The 19,067-nt window shown below is 39.7% G+C and overlaps 1 protein-coding gene and 3 long non-coding RNA genes across 4 annotated transcripts; all 4 read right to left on the reverse strand.

The window, feature by feature from the left end:
• Positions 1–6,647: 6,647 nt before the first annotated feature.
• LOC123662017 lies at positions 6,648–8,084 on the reverse strand. Its single transcript, XR_006744429.1, has 2 exons — positions 7,497–8,084; positions 6,648–7,410 (listed from the first exon to the last, which is right to left on the reverse strand). It is a non-coding gene; the product is annotated as an uncharacterized LOC123662017 (long non-coding RNA).
• A 6,073-nt stretch (positions 8,085–14,157) lies between these two features.
• Positions 14,158–15,724, reverse strand: LOC123662018. Its single transcript, XR_006744430.1, has 2 exons — positions 14,697–15,724; positions 14,158–14,606 (listed from the first exon to the last, which is right to left on the reverse strand). It is a non-coding gene; the product is annotated as an uncharacterized LOC123662018 (long non-coding RNA).
• A 38-nt stretch (positions 15,725–15,762) lies between these two features.
• On the reverse strand, positions 15,763–16,647 carry LOC123662020. The gene is made up of 2 exons (XR_006744431.1): positions 16,463–16,647; positions 15,763–15,953 (listed from the first exon to the last, which is right to left on the reverse strand). It is a non-coding gene; the product is annotated as an uncharacterized LOC123662020 (long non-coding RNA).
• Positions 15,872–16,456, reverse strand: LOC123662019. Its single transcript, XM_045596912.1, has one exon. It carries the CDS (start codon positions 16,410–16,412, stop codon positions 16,035–16,037), a length of 378 nt encoding a protein of 125 aa, XP_045452868.1. The 5' UTR covers positions 16,413–16,456; the 3' UTR covers positions 15,872–16,034.
• Positions 16,648–19,067: the final 2,420 nt, after the last annotated feature.

Below are 19,067 nucleotides of genomic sequence, written 5' to 3' on the forward strand. Positions count from 1 at the left end.
AAAAATAAGGCAGTCATTGTATAGACTATCACAATACACACAAACAAAAAGTCAAGGATATTGTTGTTTGGTTTTTAAATTTTGTTGAGTACTTACAAAATTAGCTGCGACAACTTATATTTTGTTTAGTCTCTAAATTGTTTGGTGGTGTGGTATCACATTAATTTTACCACATATTCTCTTTTTAACATTTCATTAAATTCTGTAAGCTTAGCAGTTGTATAAAATTTCATCGTTATCCCTTTAAGTTTGTTGTTTAGTCCTTTACTTCTTTCAGTGCAATATACCACATCTAAATCATAAATTTCTTATAAAACACATTTTTATCTGAAATTTACGAGGATTAGATATACTCACCTTTACATCTAAAGCCAATCGAAAAAATTAGGTAAAATCTAGTGTTATTACGTTAAATGTGGTCGATAAGAACCACACACTTGAAGAAACTTAATTTCAGCAGTGATCCAAGTATCAATAACATCAATCTTTCAGTCTCACTGATTTAATACAGCTGGGACAGACTTATTTGCAGTTTCAACCTTACTCGTAACTGAAGTCCACTGAAGAAAAGAAAGTCAACAAAATTGTTAATGTTACCTTAGTGGTCATCCGAAGTGGAAGCACACTCAAGGCACACACTCCTGGCAGGTGAGAAGACCCGCAGACCGAAGACAGTAAGCCGTCGCATTGCCCAATAGGTGGCGATCGATTTGGTAGAATCCGAGGCTCACGACTGGCAGGCCGGGTAGCCCGCAGATAGAAGGCAGTCGGCCACTGCACCGCCCAAAGCTCGCTACTATTGGCAGGCAGAGTAGCCCGCAGAGTAGACGCAGACTGGAGTGCTCCCACTTCATGGTTCATTCGAGATCAAATGCCGCAGCACAAGATGTGCGCGCACTAGTTGGCGGCACACCCATGGCACCACGACAAGCAGGTCAGGAGGCCCGTAGACCGAAGACAGTCAACTGTTGCTTCGCCCGGCAGGCGTAGACCGATTTGCCAGGACCCGAAGCTCGCAACTGGCAGGCAGGGTAGCCCGCAGATAGAAGGCAGTCGGCCGCTGCATCGCCCGATTTGGGGGCGCCCGAAGCTCGCTACTGGCAGGCAGGGTAGCCCGCAGACAGAAGATTTGTCAGCCACTGCGCCACCCGATTTGGTAGCATCCGAGGCTCACTACTGGCAGGCCGGGTAACTCGCAGATAGTAGGCAGTCGGCCGCTGCACCGCCCGATCAGCAGCGACTAATTTGCCAGAACCCGAAGCTCGCAAAGAGTATTCTGCAGACAGAAGGTAGTCAGCAGCAGTGTCACCCGAAACTCGTTACTGGCAGGCAGGGTAGCCCGCAGACTAAAGGTTCATCAGCCCCTGCGCCACCCGATTTGGTAGCACCCGAGGCTCGCTACTGGCAGGCAGGGTAGCCCGCAGACAGAAGATTTGTCAGCCACTGCACCGCCCGAAGCTCACTACTACTGGCAGGCAGGGTAGCCCGCAGAGTAGACGCAGACTGGAGTGCTCCATCTTCATGGTTCATTCGAGATCAAATGCCGCAGCACAAGATGTGCGCGCACTAGTTGGCGGCACACCCATGGCACCACGACAAGCAGGTCAGGAGGCCCGTAGACCGAAGATAGTCAACTGTTGCTTCGCCCGGCAGGCGTAGACCGATTTGCCAGGACCCGAAGCTCGCAACTGGCAGGCAGGGTAGCCCGCAGACTGAAGATTCGTCAGCCAGTGTGCCACCCAATTTGGTAGCACCCGCGGTCACGACGGGCAGGACGGGCAGGCCGGGTAGCCCGCAGACAGAGGATTTGTCAGCCACTGCGCCACCCAATTTGGTAGCACCTGAAGCTCACGACTGGTAGGCCGGGTAGACCGCAGATAGCAGGCAGTCGGCCGCTGCACCGCCTGATCAGCAGCGACCAATTTGCTAGGGGCCGACGCTCGCAACTGGCAGGCAGAGTAGCCTGCAGACTGAAGGTAGTCAGCAGCAGTGTCGCCCGAAGCTCGCTACTGGCAGGCAGGGTAGCCCGCAGACAGAAGATTCGTCAGCCACTGCACCGCCCGAAGCTCGCTACTACTGGCAGGCAGGGTAGCCCGCAGAGTAGACGCAGACTGGAGTGCTCCATCTTCATGGTTCATTCGAGATCAAATGCCGCAGCACAAGATGTGCGCGCACTAGTTGGCGGCACACCCATGGCACCACGACAAGCAGGTCAGGAGGCCCGTAGACCGAAGATAGTCAACTGTTGCTTCGCCCGGCAGGCGTAGACCGATTTGCCAGGACCCGAAGCTCGCAACTGGCAGGCAGGGTAGCCCGCAGACTGAAGATTCGTCAGCCAGTGTGCCACCCAATTTGGTAGCACCCGCGGTCACGACGGGCAGGACGGGCAGGCCGGGTAGCCCGCAGACAGAGGATTTGTCAGCCACTGCGCCACCCAATTTGGTAGCACCTGAAGCTCACGACTGGTAGGCCGGGTAGACCGCAGATAGCAGGCAGTCGGCCGCTGCACCGCCTGATCAGCAGCGACCAATTTGCTAGGGGCCGACGCTCGCAACTGGCAGGCAGAGTAGCCTGCAGACTGAAGGTAGTCAGCAGCAGTGTCGCCCGAAGCTCGCTACTGGCAGGCAGGGTAGCCCGCAGACAGAAGATTCGTCAGCCACTGCACCGCCCGAAGCTCGCTACTACTGGCAGGCAGGGTAGCCCGCAGAGTAGACGCAGACTGGAGTGCTCCATCTTCATGGTTCATTCGAGATCAAATGCCGCAGCACAAGATGTGCGCGCACTAGTTGGCGGCACACCCATGGCACCACGACAAGCAGGTCAGGAGGCCCGTAGACCGAAGACAGTCAACTGTTGCTTCGCCCGGCAGGCGTAGACCGATTTGCCAGGACCCGAAGCTCGCAACTGGCAGGCAGGGTAGCCCGCAGACAGAAGATTCGTCAGCCAGTGTGCCACCCAATTTGGTAGCACCCGAAGCTCACGACTTGCAGGCCGAATAGCCCGCAGATAGAAGGCAGTCGGCCACTGCATCGCCCGATTTGGGGGCGCCCGAAGCTCGCTACTGGCAGGCAGGGTAGCCCGCAAACAGAAGATTTGTCAGCCACTGCGCCACCCGATTTGGTAGCACCCGAGGCTCACTACTGGCAGGCCGGGTAACCCGCAGATAGTAGGCAGTCGGCCGCTGCACCGCCCGATCAGCAGCGACCAATTTGCCAGAACCCGAAGCTCGCAAAGAGTAGTCTGCAGACAGAAGGTAGTCAGCAGCAGTGTCACCCGAAACTCGTTACTGGCAGGCAGGGTAGCCCGCAGACTAAAGGTTCATCAGCCCCTGCGCCACCCGATTTGGTAGCACCCGAGGCTCGCTACTGGCAGGCAGGGTAGCCCGCAGACAGAAGATTCGTCAGCCACTGCACCGCTCGAAGCTCGCTACTACTGGCAGGCCGGGTAGCCCGCAGAGTAGACGCAGACTGGAGTGCTCAATCTTCATGGTTCATTCGAGATCAAATGCCGCAGCACAAGATGTGCGCGCACTAGTTGGCGGCACACCCATGGCACCACGACAAGCAGGTCAGGAGGCCCGTAGACCGAAGACAGTCAACTGTTGCTTCGCCCGGCAGGCGTAGATCGATTTGCCAGGACCCGAAGCTCGCAACTGGCAGGCAGGGTAGCCCGCAGACTGAAGATTCGTCAGCCAGTGTGCCACCCAATTTGGTAGCACCCGCGGTCACGACGGGCAGGCCGGGTAGCCCGCAGATAGAAGGCAGTCGGCCACTGCATCGTCCGATTTGGGGGCGCCCGAAACTCGCTACTGGCAGGCATGGTAGCCCGCAGACAGAAGATTTGTCAGCCACTGCGCCACCCAATTTGGTAGCACCTGAAGCTCACGACTGGTAGGCCGGGTAGCCCGCAGATAGCAGGCAGTCGGCCGCTGCACCGCCTGATCAGCAGCGACCAATTTGCTGGGGGCCGACGCTCGCAACTGGCAGGCAGAGTAACCTGCAGACTGAAGGTAGTCAGCAGCAGTGTCGCCCGAAGCTCGCTACTGGCAGGCAGGGTAGCCCGCAGACAGAAGATTCGTCAGCCACTGCACCGCCCGAAGCTCGCTACTACTGACAGGCAGGGTAGCCTGCAGAGTAGACGCAGACTGGAGTGCTCCATCTTCTTGGTTCATTCGAGATCAAATGCCGCAGCACAAGATGTGCGCGCACTAGTTAGCGGCACACCCATGACACCACGACAAGCAGGTCAGGAGGCCCGTAGACCGAATACAGTCAACTGTTGCTACGCCCGGCAGGCGTAGACCGATTTGCCAGGACCCGAAGCTCGCAACTGGCAGGCAGGGTAGCCCGCAGACTGAAGATTCGTCAGCCAGTGTGCCACCCAATTTGGTAGCACCCGCGGTCACGACGGGCAGGACGGGCAGGCCGGGTAGCCCGCAGATAGAAGGGAGTCGGCCACTGCATCGCCCGATTTGGGAGCGCCCGAAACTCGCTACTGGCAGGCATGGTAGCCCGCAGACAGAGGATTTGTCAGCCACTGCTCCACCCAATTTGGTAGCACCTGAAGCTCACGACTGGCAGGCCGGGTAGCCCGCAGATAGAAGGTAGTCGGCCGCTGCACCGCCCGATCAGCAGCGACCAATTTGCTAGAACCCGACGCTCGCAACTGGCAGGTCGAGTAGCCCGCACAGTAGATGCAGACCAGTGTTCGCAGATCGAAGATAAGATGATCAACCGCCGCTGCGACCGATGTTCGCCGAGTAGTTGGCAGCACACCCGAGGTTCCCCGACTGGCAGGCGCGCCGACCGTAGACGTCAACCGCTGCGTCACCCCATAGACAGCACTCGAGGCTCGCTACTTGGCACCCAGGTAGTCCGCACAGTAGATGTGGTGTGATAGCGGTGTTCGCAGTTCGAAGATGGTCAACCGCCGCTTTTCGCCGAATCGATTCGATGAACCGCAGGTTTTTAATAGTCTGCACACAAAGAATGATTTGCCGTTGCATTACCCAATGAGCCGCGACCGATTTGGCAGCACCTGGGGCTCGCAACTGGTAGAGACGCAGTGGCCTGCACACTGAAGCTGGTCAGCCATTACTGCACTTGTGGATGGATTGTGGATCAGGACTAGTTGTTAAAACGAGTTTCGTATAAGGCGTTGCAATATGTGGGCAGCATATTATTAAAAAAAAAAACTATTAATACTTAGTCATTGATTATCTATTAGGAACAGTCAGCAAAAATAGTGAAGTTAGTTATAACTATGTTCGATGACAGATTGGTTTGAGATTAGCTGCTACTGCAAATTTATTATTAATAGTTATCACCTGTTGCTGTTACACACTATTGTACTGTACCTTTCATGTAATACAAAGAGTACATCCATATGAATAACTGCTGCTGTGTGGTTACGGCATTAAAGAATATAGCCACCCCCTCTCTTCCCGTGGGTGTCGTAAGATGCGACTAAGGGACAACATAGTTCCACACCACCTTGGAACTTAAAAAGCCGACGATAGCGGGATAACCATCCAATTGCTGGCTTTGAAATACACAGGCCGAAGACGGGCAGCAGTGTTTTCGGTGCGACAAAGCCGGCCCTGCGGTCACCAACCCGCCTGACGCCTGCCCAGCGTGGTGACTATGGGCAAAAAACAGTCATGAATTCACGCAATTTTTGGCTCGAACTTGGGGCCTATGTCCAGTAGTGGACTGCGAAAGGCTGATGTGATGATGCTGATGATTATTGAAGAAATCCATTTCTCATTGTCAATCATATTTTCTCAATACTCATACTTCAAATACTTGCCAATAAATTCTAAATAGGAAGATCCATGTCAACAACAAACAATATTATTGGAGGAATCCATTTCTCACTGTCAATCATATTTTCTCAATACTCATACTTAAAATACTTGCCAATAAATTCTAAATGTGAAGATGTCGTAGATCGAAAATGAATTTCTGGTACATTTAATAATAGATGTCCTTCATCCACAGTTCAGATTGTAAATTTACGGAGTAGTAATGTAAGTCTAAATTCTGTTAATGCTTATCCAACGTGTGACATGCAATTTTACAGGATATTTACACATATTTCTTTTCTTAAATTTAACTTCTAATACACACTTGTTTCGTGTAGCAAAGTTATTGTCGTTGTAGTTAATTAACTAAAATTTTCATCTTTAAGTCATATAGATAGACATACATTACATTTTGCTATAATAATGTTTCTTTTTCAGTTATTAAGTCTTGTTTTTATTAATTATTATTCATATATATATCGGGTAACTAAAATATGATATATGATATATATATATATATATATATATATATATATATATATATATATATCTACCTTATGTATTTTTAAATGTTGTAAAAGTATGGAATATTGAGAGAAGATTAAAAAAAGAAAATAAATTTTTCTTACATACCTTTCAAGCCTTCAAACACAATACAAATATGTTGAACAACAATGTTATAATCAAAATAAGAATTCCATTATTAGTGTTATTTTTGGAGGATGCTTAGTTGAAATTAATTACTTTAAATAATCAAGATGCATACGTTGAGGATTATAAATTGTTCAACAGCTACAGTAGGTATCCTAGCTAAACAAATTATTTATAACAAAAAATAAACATATTTATATTTATCTAAAAATCAAATGTATTTTCATCTTTTTATTGTTGTGTAGTTAGTAGTAGTGTGTGTGTTGTTGTAGGAAATGAATTATTTTAATCAATATAAAAATAACAAAATAATTGAGTAAAATAAATTTAAGTCATAATTGTTTCTCTACGCATGTAAATTCAGAGTAATTCGATGAAATACCTTAATTCCTTTTGTTGGAATTTGTGGACATTGTAGCGAATTTTTTATTACTTTTAGCTTCATATTAGATGTATTGGATTAAAAATCAGTTTCAAGAGTATTTTCTTTTTTCTTACCAAAACTGATACTGTTAGGTAAATATATAATGATATTCAATTATTGTTTTGTACAATGCTTCATCTATATTCTAGCCCAAGGTATTAAACAACTTTCTCTTCACGTCGCCATTCTTCATGTGATATAAATTCCTGTACCTTGAGATTTTGAATAATCAATTGATCAGGTTTTTATTTTAAAACACTTACCTTAGGTATATCTATTAAACTTGAGTTTTAATTCTTTCAAAATCACGTGGCCTTGCAAGCAAATTTTTCATTTTAGTATTTATTACATAACTTTCTTTTAAGATAATTCCTAATTTATACTAGTACATTAATTTATTTTCTTTAAATACAGGACTAGTTTGGTAGAAAATTGTTTAAGGTTATTTAAGGTTGTGTTGCTGAAGGTGGCCCCGCAACTTTAATATTCGTAGTACTCGATTAGTTCTAGCTGGCACATCCAGATGCCGTAACTGTGAATAGTAGAAACAAATCAGTTTTTTCGTTCATTCATAACTATTTTCACATCGCTAATACTTTTGTAAGACATGCAACTCACCTTATGTTTAGTGTATCCACGTTTAGTCGTTTTATAACTTTTTCATATACATTGATTACTAAATACGTTTTATATAATAATGATATACCTATTACGAAAGGTTTTAATCAAGAATATTTTGTTTAATGTTAGTTGCAAATAGTGGGTTTTAGTAGATACTATTTTTCCAGAATACCATCAATGTAATTATAATAATTTGTATTTATTTTTAATAGACAATTTTCTTGGTTTAGCCTATATATCATTTTTCGCGTAATTTTCAACCTAAAATAAATTGGTATCGCATAGGATCTCAGTTAAGGCTTTAAATATAAAGGTATTGTACCTTTTAGCTTAATTCCATCATTGCTCATGAAGGTCGACATGTCCATCACTTGAGCATTGTAGAAAGTATTAGTGTAACTGAAGACAGGTAACCGATTTGTCCAGTTGCTTTATTCTGAACTTTGGAAGAAATGTTAATGAAGTGCTACAAGTAGTTTCTCTTCATGATGACAATTCCTCTATATAGAATTGATAAGATTATACTTAAGAAATTATACAGTCACAAGTTTTTAATGTAATCCAGCTTCCAAGTCCACTAATTAACACATTCAATGCCACCACGATTTTCTAATACTTCCCAGCGATGCCGCCCTATAAAAAACGCAAACATGCTAGGTGTGCTCGCGGCACTGCAGGATGGAATTACGTAGCACGCTAGGCGTGTTCACCGGCACTGTTAAGAGGTAAAATCAAAGAAAGCGTTATTTCGGCTTCAACCGTGTTTATTGATCAGTCTTTCTCGAGTTACTGAAGAGATATTTTGTTTTTAGCAGTGTTTGTGCTTTTGAAAGTTAAATTATGGCAGTTAGTAGATTCCAAGGTAAGTATTTATCGTAATTTGATCAGTGAATTTCAACCTTTGGTTACTTATTTATGATTTTTTAGGGAAAACAAAATATGTGCAAGAAACAGTGGAATATGATGATGATGCGACGCAAGCAGATAGCCCACCCTCACAAAAACGCCCAAAAGTAGGAGGTGAGCCGATAACATATTTCTCTTATCTTGTCTTAAAACTTTTAGTGCACTTATTGTGACGTAGTGGATTAGTGTTAAATTGTAAATCATTCGGTCGGTACCTGGTACCTACTTTATGATATGCAGGTACCTATAGATAGCACATTATATTGTCAATATTAACGTATTTCATAAGGTTTTTGAAGCAGCACCGCAAGTAATTAACCGCATCAATTTTACACAAAAGAATTAAGGAACAAAAAGATTCTTAAAAAACCGACGATTGTGTTTGAAAACATTATTTGCACTGTTATATATTATCGCTAATAACACAATAAACAAGCCGTGCTGACTGCTGACGCATCTATTGTTTTACAAATAGGCTGATAACATTTCAACTCCAGATGTTTAAAACGTTACAGGAATCTGTCTACAATTCTAAGAAGTTTAGATTTTAATTTGGAGACAGTAAATGTTTTGAACTTATTGTTTATTAAATACTAGCTTTTGCCTGCGACTTCGTCCGCATAGAATAGTTAATTTGGGTTATACACTTTTACCTACACGAAGCACAGAATTTAGAAGATGAAAATATTTGCCGACGTTGTCGTTACGTTACGTTAGTATATTTTTGGTTTTTTCGCCTAATTGTTTTTTTTTAATAAAAATGACATTTATTAAAAGTTATAGCCACTTTATACGACTTTAAATAATTGTTGATCATTATTTGCTTTCAGAATACATCGCGAACGCATCAAGCTCACCGAACTCATCGCAAGATATATTTACAGAACTACAAGATGTACCTTACTCCCAAAAATGGACATATTCGCAACAAATGGATGAATATGACAAAAAGGATGTAAACACCATGACTGACGGAAGACCAACAATTACTAAATATAAAGAAATTGGTACCATGACTGAACCAGGGTTGACTTGTAACAACAATACTAATATTGAAATTCGATGCAATGAATATTTCGGAAGTGTTGTAGCATGCGAGCTAGCAAATTATCACGGTCGCGTTCGTTACGATAAAATGAAAGCTATCATTGATATTTTTAAAGAAAAGTGAGAAATTAGTTGCCTTGATTGTTTAAAAGGTTTCTATGATTCTCTTGAGGAAAGAAATTGAGTTCCTAAGGGTTGTGATTTCAATTGAAATAATAATAGTGATTTGAGAAATCAACGTCTTTATTAAAGCACTTATTGTGTGTACAATATTATAGTTACTACTTATGTTAAAGATAAATGTTAAAAAATCAACGTAATTAGACCAACAATATTATACAATAATTATCAATAGAAATTGTCCTTTTCTTTGATCAAATGCACATTGGAAAAATTTTTTTTTTGATAAGTGGAGTACAACTCTTACTTAATCAGTAGGTATCTATGAATAAGTTTAGTACCACTTAATATTTGTGATACGGTCTGAAACATTCCATGCACAAGCCTGGCTGTTGCGGACAGGTGTCGCAACCAAATAGCGACATTACTCTTCCTTTTTTTGTTCTCCAGCAATGTACGCATCTTTTTCGTTTGGTTTTTCCGTGATAATTTTTTTCCAATTTCATCAAGCAATGTACCTGTCTATGTAATGGGATTTGTTGTTCCCGTTCTATGTAGGGTTCCACGATGGATTTTATGACGCTTAATCGGAAATCATATAAGCTTAATTTTCGAGTTGAATACTCATTGTACAGGAAATAAGAGTTGATCATGACGATCTGCATGATGTGAATGATAACTTTTTTATACCACCGCAAAGATTTATGCTCGCACGTATAATATGATAGCATTTGGTCATGCTTATCTATTGCATTCATATTTTTATTATATTTTGTTATCATTTCTGGTTTTGCTTTACTTTGCCCCCTTCGATTAGTAATAATGTTAAAGTTGCCTTTGTATTTGCTAGAGATCGCCATGACTTCCCTCTTATCCAACCATTTAATTATACACACATTATTTTTATGTTGTATACACAATTCACCTTTTTTTAATTTTGTTTTTACAACTAATTGAGGATTATTTTTTCGAAATTTTCGTAGTGTTCCTGTACAATAAGTATTCTTATAGTATAAATCTTCTATCAAATTAACGCTTGTATAAAAATTATCCATAAATAAATGGTGCCCTACATTTAAATATTCTTTTATCAAATGCATTACCACTTTGTTAACGTGGTTTAATCCTCCCACAATATCATCAGACGCACCGCCGTACAGGTGCAGTTTCAATATTACCCCAGACTGGTCAGCTAGTGCATAGAACTTCAGACCATACTTATTTTTTTTTCCTTTCATATATTGCCTAAAGCGTAATCTACCTCTCCAAAGCATCATTGACTCATCAATAACAATATTTTTTGTTGGGTAATATAATTCTGACATTCTTTTGTTAAAAAAATCTATTATATTTTTGATTTTGCTATAACTTGTTGCTGTTTCTCCTATACTAACGCATAACATTCTTAAAATAAGTAAAAACCTATTTCTTGCCATCGTCAATGAAAATATTGGCTGATTAAAAAAAATATCTTGTTTCCAATAATCACATAATCTATTTAGTTTTATAAAACCCATATGAAGAAGTAGGCCAAAAAACAGTTTCAACTCTTCACAACTTATTGCCTTCCACGATTTACTTCTACTTTTGTCCGCACTAGCTGACGACTGCTCGCGTTCACCGTAATTGTTAGTGCAATCTGTTAGCAATTGAAGTAACTCCATATTGCATATAGCATCAAAGTAGCCAATGGGTGTATCGACGATATCTTCTTTGAGGCCTGGAGTCTGCGTGAATGGTATTACTGGATAATCACAAGGATTACCTGGGCACCATTCACGATCGGGTACATTAATAGCAGGTACTTCTTCAATGTTCTGCACTTCCAGTTCGGGTTCCGGTTCCGGTTCGGATTCATCTGTTTCCATTTCGTCAATAATATTGTCACAGAGTATGCCATAGAGCTCAGCGTCAGTCAAACACGAAGTTGGTTCATCTCTTGGAGGAGTTGATTCCAGAGTTACCATAGCTCCTAAAGTTTCTTCTATCCCATGGTAAACCCAATTTGGGTCTTCCCATGAGCAAGATGGCATAGAATTGTCGATTGGATCCATTACCTAAAATGTAAAATCATTTTTTCAAATATCAAAAGTCATCAAAATATTATTAATATGACAGAAAATGATTAAAGTTGCAGTGTACAAATTGTGTGTACAAATACAATACGTTTAAAGTATCCCGCCAAAACTCGCAATGTTTGGACCGATTAAAGTGTATGAAACAAACAAATTATGTATCTATTGAATTTATTATACAGTGTAAACTCGTACAACAAGTGTAAATTCCATGTAACGTCACTCGATTTAACGACAAACTCTCTAAAGCATCGAAATCAATTGACTTTGGTTGGTTTAGTTTGTCTACCATACAATGATACACTCTACATAGCGTTACACTCACTCTCAATAACGACGTAAAATACCTTGTAAGTTGCTAAAATTTATAAAAACTGCGCAGCTGTGTACGTTTTTTTGTCGTTTTATTATCCTAGCCCACTATAATCTCGACAGTCGGCACCATGCAAACCGAACTTTCTAAGAAATTCATTCTTTTGTTTTCAAATTGGGATTGCTTGCACGTGTATCTACTGTTTTTGACCATGACTAATAAATAGGCGTCATTTATTTATTTATAAACACTTACACCAACATTACAGGTTATTACCCAATGCGTTGATGTCGTATACATGTCATGCATTATCTATACGGTATCATTTTTGTCAGACCTCAGTTGCTCACAAACTTTCAAACTGTAAACATGGCGAAGTAAAAGCAAAAGACGTCATACAAAAATAACAGACTATACCCAATAAGATTAAATAAGATTGTTTTTGTGTACATAACTACTAAAACTAGTCTGAAATATTTTTAGAATTCTGATTTTTCTTCTCTCCATTTAACGACACCTCTCTATAACGCCATAAAATGCACAGTCCCTTCAGTGTCGTTATTTGGAGTTTACACTGTATTTGTTAAGATTATTATTTTTCACGTTAATGAAACGAACTATGTAGGTATCTTTCACATTTATAATAAGAGTATAATTTAACTTACCACCGTTTTAAGCGAAGTAATTAGCGAAGCCGGTAAGGATACCAAATTCTTCACAAGGACAAGCTGAGCTCGTCGTAAAAACAATCACAAAAGTAACACTAGTCGGGGTCTTTGCAAGAGTAATCACAAGGTCCAATAACACAAGCGGGGGTCTATGCAAGAGAAATCACAAGGTCCAATAACACTAGCCGGGGTCTTTGCAAAAGCAATCACAGGGTCCAATAACACAAGCCGGGGTCTTCGTAAGTATAAACGTAAATCCAGTGAAAGGAAGAGATCGTAGGAAACATCCGATGTCGAACACTTCGAACACTGATGTAAGGAGCTATACTAATGTTAAAGACTTGCTGCCCGTGGTGCAATAAAACGTGGGAATAGGACGCCGCCTGTTGCGCTCTCTGTTACAGACCTTACGGCAGGCATGGTAACGTCCCAATGTGCGGCTCACCTAATCTTTTTATGACACTCGGGTTTGTTTTATTACCAAAAAAATAATTGGCAAGCAACTGAAGTAAATGGTATTCCTACTAGGGACTTTATTTATAAACGATCGCCAAACGTATCTAATATTAGCAGTGCCCCGCGGTTTTACCCACGTCTTACGGGAACCATTTACTTTTTAGGGATAAAAAGTAGCCTATAGCCTTCCTCAATAAATGTGCTATCAAACACCGAAAGATTTTTTCAAATGGGCCCAGTTATTCCTGAGATTAGCGCGTTCAACCAAACAAACAAACTCTTCAGCTTTATAACATTGGAATAGATCCTGGGCAGGGTTTTGTCTTCTTCCGATGAATGAAAAGATATTGGTGAAAGAGAGAGAAGGAAACAGATCCGAGTTACACAACAGCTGATAAGCGTTTATAATTAGGTACCTAAAGGGGTACATTATAGGTAAATATTTTATGCAATTTATTTTATCTTTTTTGTTCAACCTAAGTGCCAAGGAATAAAATAAATGATAACTTATAAAAAATATTCTATATTTTATTATTGGCATTATAAATGTAGTAAATTGACCTAATAATATAAAAGATTGAGAACTGCTGGAGATGAACACGCCTGGTATGTTCGCGGCATTACATAATAGATTATTTTTGATGAACCTTAAAAAAATATCAGATCCTGGAACCACTTCAGAATACTTTAGCTTACGGCAGAAAGTTTATGCTCAGAGTCTTTCGGACAATAATATTGTCTAATCTTTGAGATATAGATGAAAAACGGTGAGCACGCCCGGCGTGCTGGCGGCATGCAGATAAGAATTAGTGTGGACACGCTAGGCGTGTCAATGGCACTGAATGTGTTAAACAACTTTTGAGGGCAGACATGCGTCCACCACTCCAGTGTCGGGAAGATAAGTGCTTACTTGGAGTGTACTTCATCGCTAGACTGACTGTACGGCTACCACGTCCTGGAGATAATTTTTAAAAGCACACACAAAGGCAGAGTTATCGCCACAAAAAATCCCATTTTACAGTTATAAAAAAATTTGTACTAACTCACATTTCTATTTAAAATTAATTTCAAAATTATATTTCTAAAAAGTTTATATTTTATTTAGTCTTTAAGAATACTTAAATCTAAAAGCCAGCTACATGGCGATCAGGTCCAACTTAATAAAACTTATTATCTCATTTTGCATTAAACATGGTTCAAAATATAACAATTCAATTCAGTAGTATTTGTAGTGATCAAAATCAGCATGCCCGTAGTGTGGAGAAGACCACTTACCTACAAGTCTTGCATCAATCAGGATCAGATTTGTCGCATTGTAGTAAATAATTCGGTCTGATATACTTTATTCTTGTATAAGTAGTAACCTATTCAGGATAATGTAAATTCGAAGTAAAAAGTTCGTGTTGGGTACCAGCTTGCAGTTGTTAAGATATACCTGGGTGCTAGCCTGCTGCAAGGTTCCCTTTTTTTTTTAAATTATTTGCACTCATATAACGTCAACGTCAAGACAACCGGACCATAGCTGCGAAAGTACATATACATTGTGATTACTGTATGTTTAATTTTGTTACATAATTATATGAGAAAGAGGGCAAGGGACGTGATCACTTACCAATACAAAATGAGATCCACATTTAGACAACTCAATCAATTTCTTTACGGTGCTTTACTATTTTATGTTTATTTGTTACGCAATTATTCATATAAATAATATTTTAGTTGTATTCACAGCGAGAATCAGCCCACAATTTCAAAGTATGTTTTTGTTCACAATATTGTAAGTGACCTACTTACTTATACTTTTCATTTTGATACTACATTCAATTATATCATGAATTTGCAGTATAAATAATATTCGTGTTTACCTAATGTAGTTTCAATATAAATGCAGACCGAAGAGCCTCCTACTTCAACACCGTTAACTCTGGAACTGCTCACATTTGACAGTCATCAGCTAATGCAGTTTTCACATTATACAGTAGTGTGCCTGTTTGGATTTAACGTTATTGCAAAACATTGCCCTCTACTTCACATTGAGCAATTTAAAATTATACATAGTATTATAATCATAGTAGGGCCAAATGACATTTTCTTAATAGCAGTTGACTCACCAATATTAGCCAACTTAATTGGCCTGTACATGTTATGACTGAAGTACACGTAAATGAGAGCATCTTTGACAATAGGACTGTGTAGGTGGGTATGGACGCTCCTCAGCTTGCAACTGCGTAGTTGGCGTCTCGACTCATCAGCTGTTTGAAATCTGAGGCTCGAAAGAACAAAACACATACGATATGACCCGTTTACGAGTCTTAATGATTTCGATTAACAGTGGAGAAATCATGACGCAATCGCCTAACTTTTACCTAATGTGGGCTGATACCGGGATGGAAGTGTTTCGCGCGTAGCTACTTTCAGGACCGCGTGCCCTGCCGAAGCGAACTTAGCAGCTTTGTCACAGGAACCGAGACCGCAGACAGCAGGATTTCATCAGCATCGCGACCACGACCTCGATCTTCATTAAGTCGATGATGACTCATGGAATAATACATGACGAGTGAAATACGAGAATATATTTATATGAGACAGATTTGAAATAAAATTCAACAAAGAAATTCTTTCGTAATTTTTTTTATTTGACATAATAAAACATATGTTACAATTTATTTAATATTCAATATGAATAATACTTTTAATTCCAATAGTCTATTATAAAATAGAAAACTGAAATAATTATTTACAATTTAAAACGTAACTAAATAAATGCATGATACCGTTACAAACCCATTTTGTAGTTAGCGACGACCACGCCCCAGTAGCAGCCAAGATGGCGGCCGTCTGATGCAGACCCACGCGAAACGCAATGGGACTGTAATTTAGAAAACACTCCACATATATCACAGACTCTTATACAATTTACATTACCTAATTATTCTACTTCTATATTAACTTATATTTCCTTATTATTTAATATTGGTTTAAAATTGTCTAATTCTTTAAAAAAATTATCGAGGCCGCTCAGCTCATTCTTCCAAATATTATTGACTTTTTCACGTCGCTGCTTGGCTTCTTCCTCTTCTTTGTTATGTAATCCGAGATCTGCTTGCATTTGTGACCACCTTCTAGCACGTTCTCTTTGTTTGGCCAGAAGTTCATTTTCTGCTCGTGATAACGACTGGCTCAATATGGCGATAATTCGCAAGTCACGCTTTCTCTTTGACTTCGCACTTGATGACTTACGTTTAACTTTGCGAACCCAATTTGAGAGAGATTCACATTTACTTTCACAGAAATCAACAACTGTATTTTCGTGTACACAGTAGCCCATTTTGTATGTTAGGACTTTAGAATATTGTAATTTGAGACAATATTACACACCTGAATCAAACCAGGCACTATGTAAAATTGAAGAATTCCGAGAACGTCCAACGCGACGACCGCACTACTCCACGACGAAAAATAAATGAGGTGCGGGGCTGACGTCATATTACCTTTATATACCCTCCGCCATTGGGGCCTCGGAAATGCGCAGTTTGGAACAAAATGGCGTCAGTGGAACGCAAGTCCCAGCCAATCACAGCATAGCGACGATCAATAACATTACTATTATTAGCAAGTACTTCGAATACTGTCTGTCTGTTGATAAATCTTTTATTAATATTTAAATTTAAAAATATATTTAATGGCGCATACATTTAGTTCAATTGTTTTATTTGTAGCATTATCATACATTACATTAATATATATATATATATATATAAAAGAACAAAGTGAACAAACAGAAGAAACAACAGAGGCTCCCTCCACTCTACTTTAAATACTTAGGTTCCTACAAATTTATATAATCACGATTGATAGTAAAATTTAATTTTATTTAACCGAGTTCAAAAAAGGAGGAGGTTACTCAATTCGACCGTATATATATGTATGTTCGAGGATAATTTCGTCGTTTATGAACCGATTTTGATAATTCTTTTTTGTTGGAAAGGAGATATCCCTGGTGTGGTACCATGATAAGGAAACCAGGATCTGATGATGGGATCCCAGAGAAAACGAGAGAAACTCGAAAATCCGCATAACTTTTTACTGGGTGTACCGATTTTGATAATATTTAGTTTAATCGAAAGCCGATGTTTATCATGTTGAGTAATCTTTGATAATGCGTATTTACTTGACTAATTTTTCGTCTACCTACGTTGTATTACTTGTCGATATAATTGAAGTCGGTTTTTTTCGTTTGCCTGCAAACACAATTAATATATGGGAGTATTTCTTTAAGATTTAAATAGGAGTTAAATTGCAAAATGAAAAACCTAGGTCGCTAGCCATTATTTCTTATTTTGTTATTGAGTAATGTTCAATAAATATTATTTGCGTAAATGCTAAAATTCTAGTATTGATCACATACCTACCATATTCCGTGAATTTTCTATTTCGCATTGAAAGGCGGAAAGGGGAAGAATTGAAGGTTAAGACGAAACAGAATCCCCAAAGAATTTATGTACCTATAGAAAAATATTATTCAGTAAACATGTAGATATACCTATGTACCTAATTTGACATATTATCCTTACCTCATCATTAGACAAATACGTTTCAAACTGAGAATTTCTCAGAACTTTTTATTTGTAACAACAAGAATTAGAATAATGACACATAATTACGTGCGACCTGAGTCATTTCCATCATGCGCATGGAATTATTATCTTCAAAACCTATTATTAGATGTTCATAAAGTAAATTGTAGCTTGTGTTTTGTAAGCAAGATGGCGACTTAAAACAAACATTTTTGTGACGTCACCGCTGGCCTCGTCTCGACGGTCGATAACTTGATAACTCCACAGCTGCCGAGAAATTAGTTTTGAGGGGCTTCATTGTTCGTTTTGGTAATAATAGAATTTATATGAACTCGTTTTTAAGGTCTCATAGTAAGCACGTACTCGTTTATAGGAAGTAACGAACTTTCCCACAATACGTTTGTATACTCGCAAGTCGCAACGGAATGTTTTTTCAATAAGCGGTTATGTATTGTAATTTAAGTAATTGGACAAAACAATTATTTTTGTACATAATAGATTTCTTGGATTTACAGACATTAGAAAAGTAGGTACATATTTATAAATTAAAAATAAATCCGTGTGTGAAATAAATAGTAGTTTTAATTTTAAGCTTCATATGTATAAAAAATATCGTGTTAAACACTAATAATTAACGAAGGAAATATCAACGACCGGACAAGGATGTGGACTTAGCGATTACTTCACTAATTTGTGTACCCATTTACTAATATATACTTAAGTACCCGTAATGTTATTTATTTTAATACCTATAGGTAATGAGTTCAAACAAATTACTTAAGAGTTTGTATATTATAATGAATTAACAACATTATTATGATTATTTTGAAATAGAAATTAACGCCTTTACACTTCTTTGTATACAATTACTATTTTTTCCAGATGCCAGAGATTGTGTTTTCTGGCAAAAGAAAAAAAAAAACAACTTCAATTACATCCACAAGTAATAAAATGCAGGTAGACGAAAAAGTAAATACGCATTATCAAAGATGACTCCAAAATTTGTAATCATGTCTCGATGAAATTTAAATGTGACAAAACATGATAAATATTGGCTTTCGATTAAATTAAAAACCATCAAAATTGGTATACCCAGTAAAAAGTTATGCTGGTTTTTTGAGGGATTCCCTCGATTTCTCTGGGATCCATCATCAGATCCTGGTTTCTTTATCATAATACCGCACTTAGGATATCTCCTTTCCAAGAAAAAAAGAATTATCAAAATTGATTCATAAACGACGAAGTTATCCCCGACATACATAAAATATATATATATATATATATACGGTCGAATTGAGTAACTTCCTCCTTTTTGATGTCGGTTAAATAAGAATCATCGATACACCCAAGTAAAAAGTTATAATATTACGTAGGTCGACCAAAAAATAGTCAAGTAAATATGAATT

Source organism: Melitaea cinxia, chromosome 18 (genome assembly GCF_905220565.1).
Source record: "Melitaea cinxia chromosome 18, ilMelCinx1.1, whole genome shotgun sequence".
Taxonomy (NCBI): Eukaryota; Metazoa; Arthropoda; class Insecta; order Lepidoptera; family Nymphalidae; genus Melitaea; species Melitaea cinxia.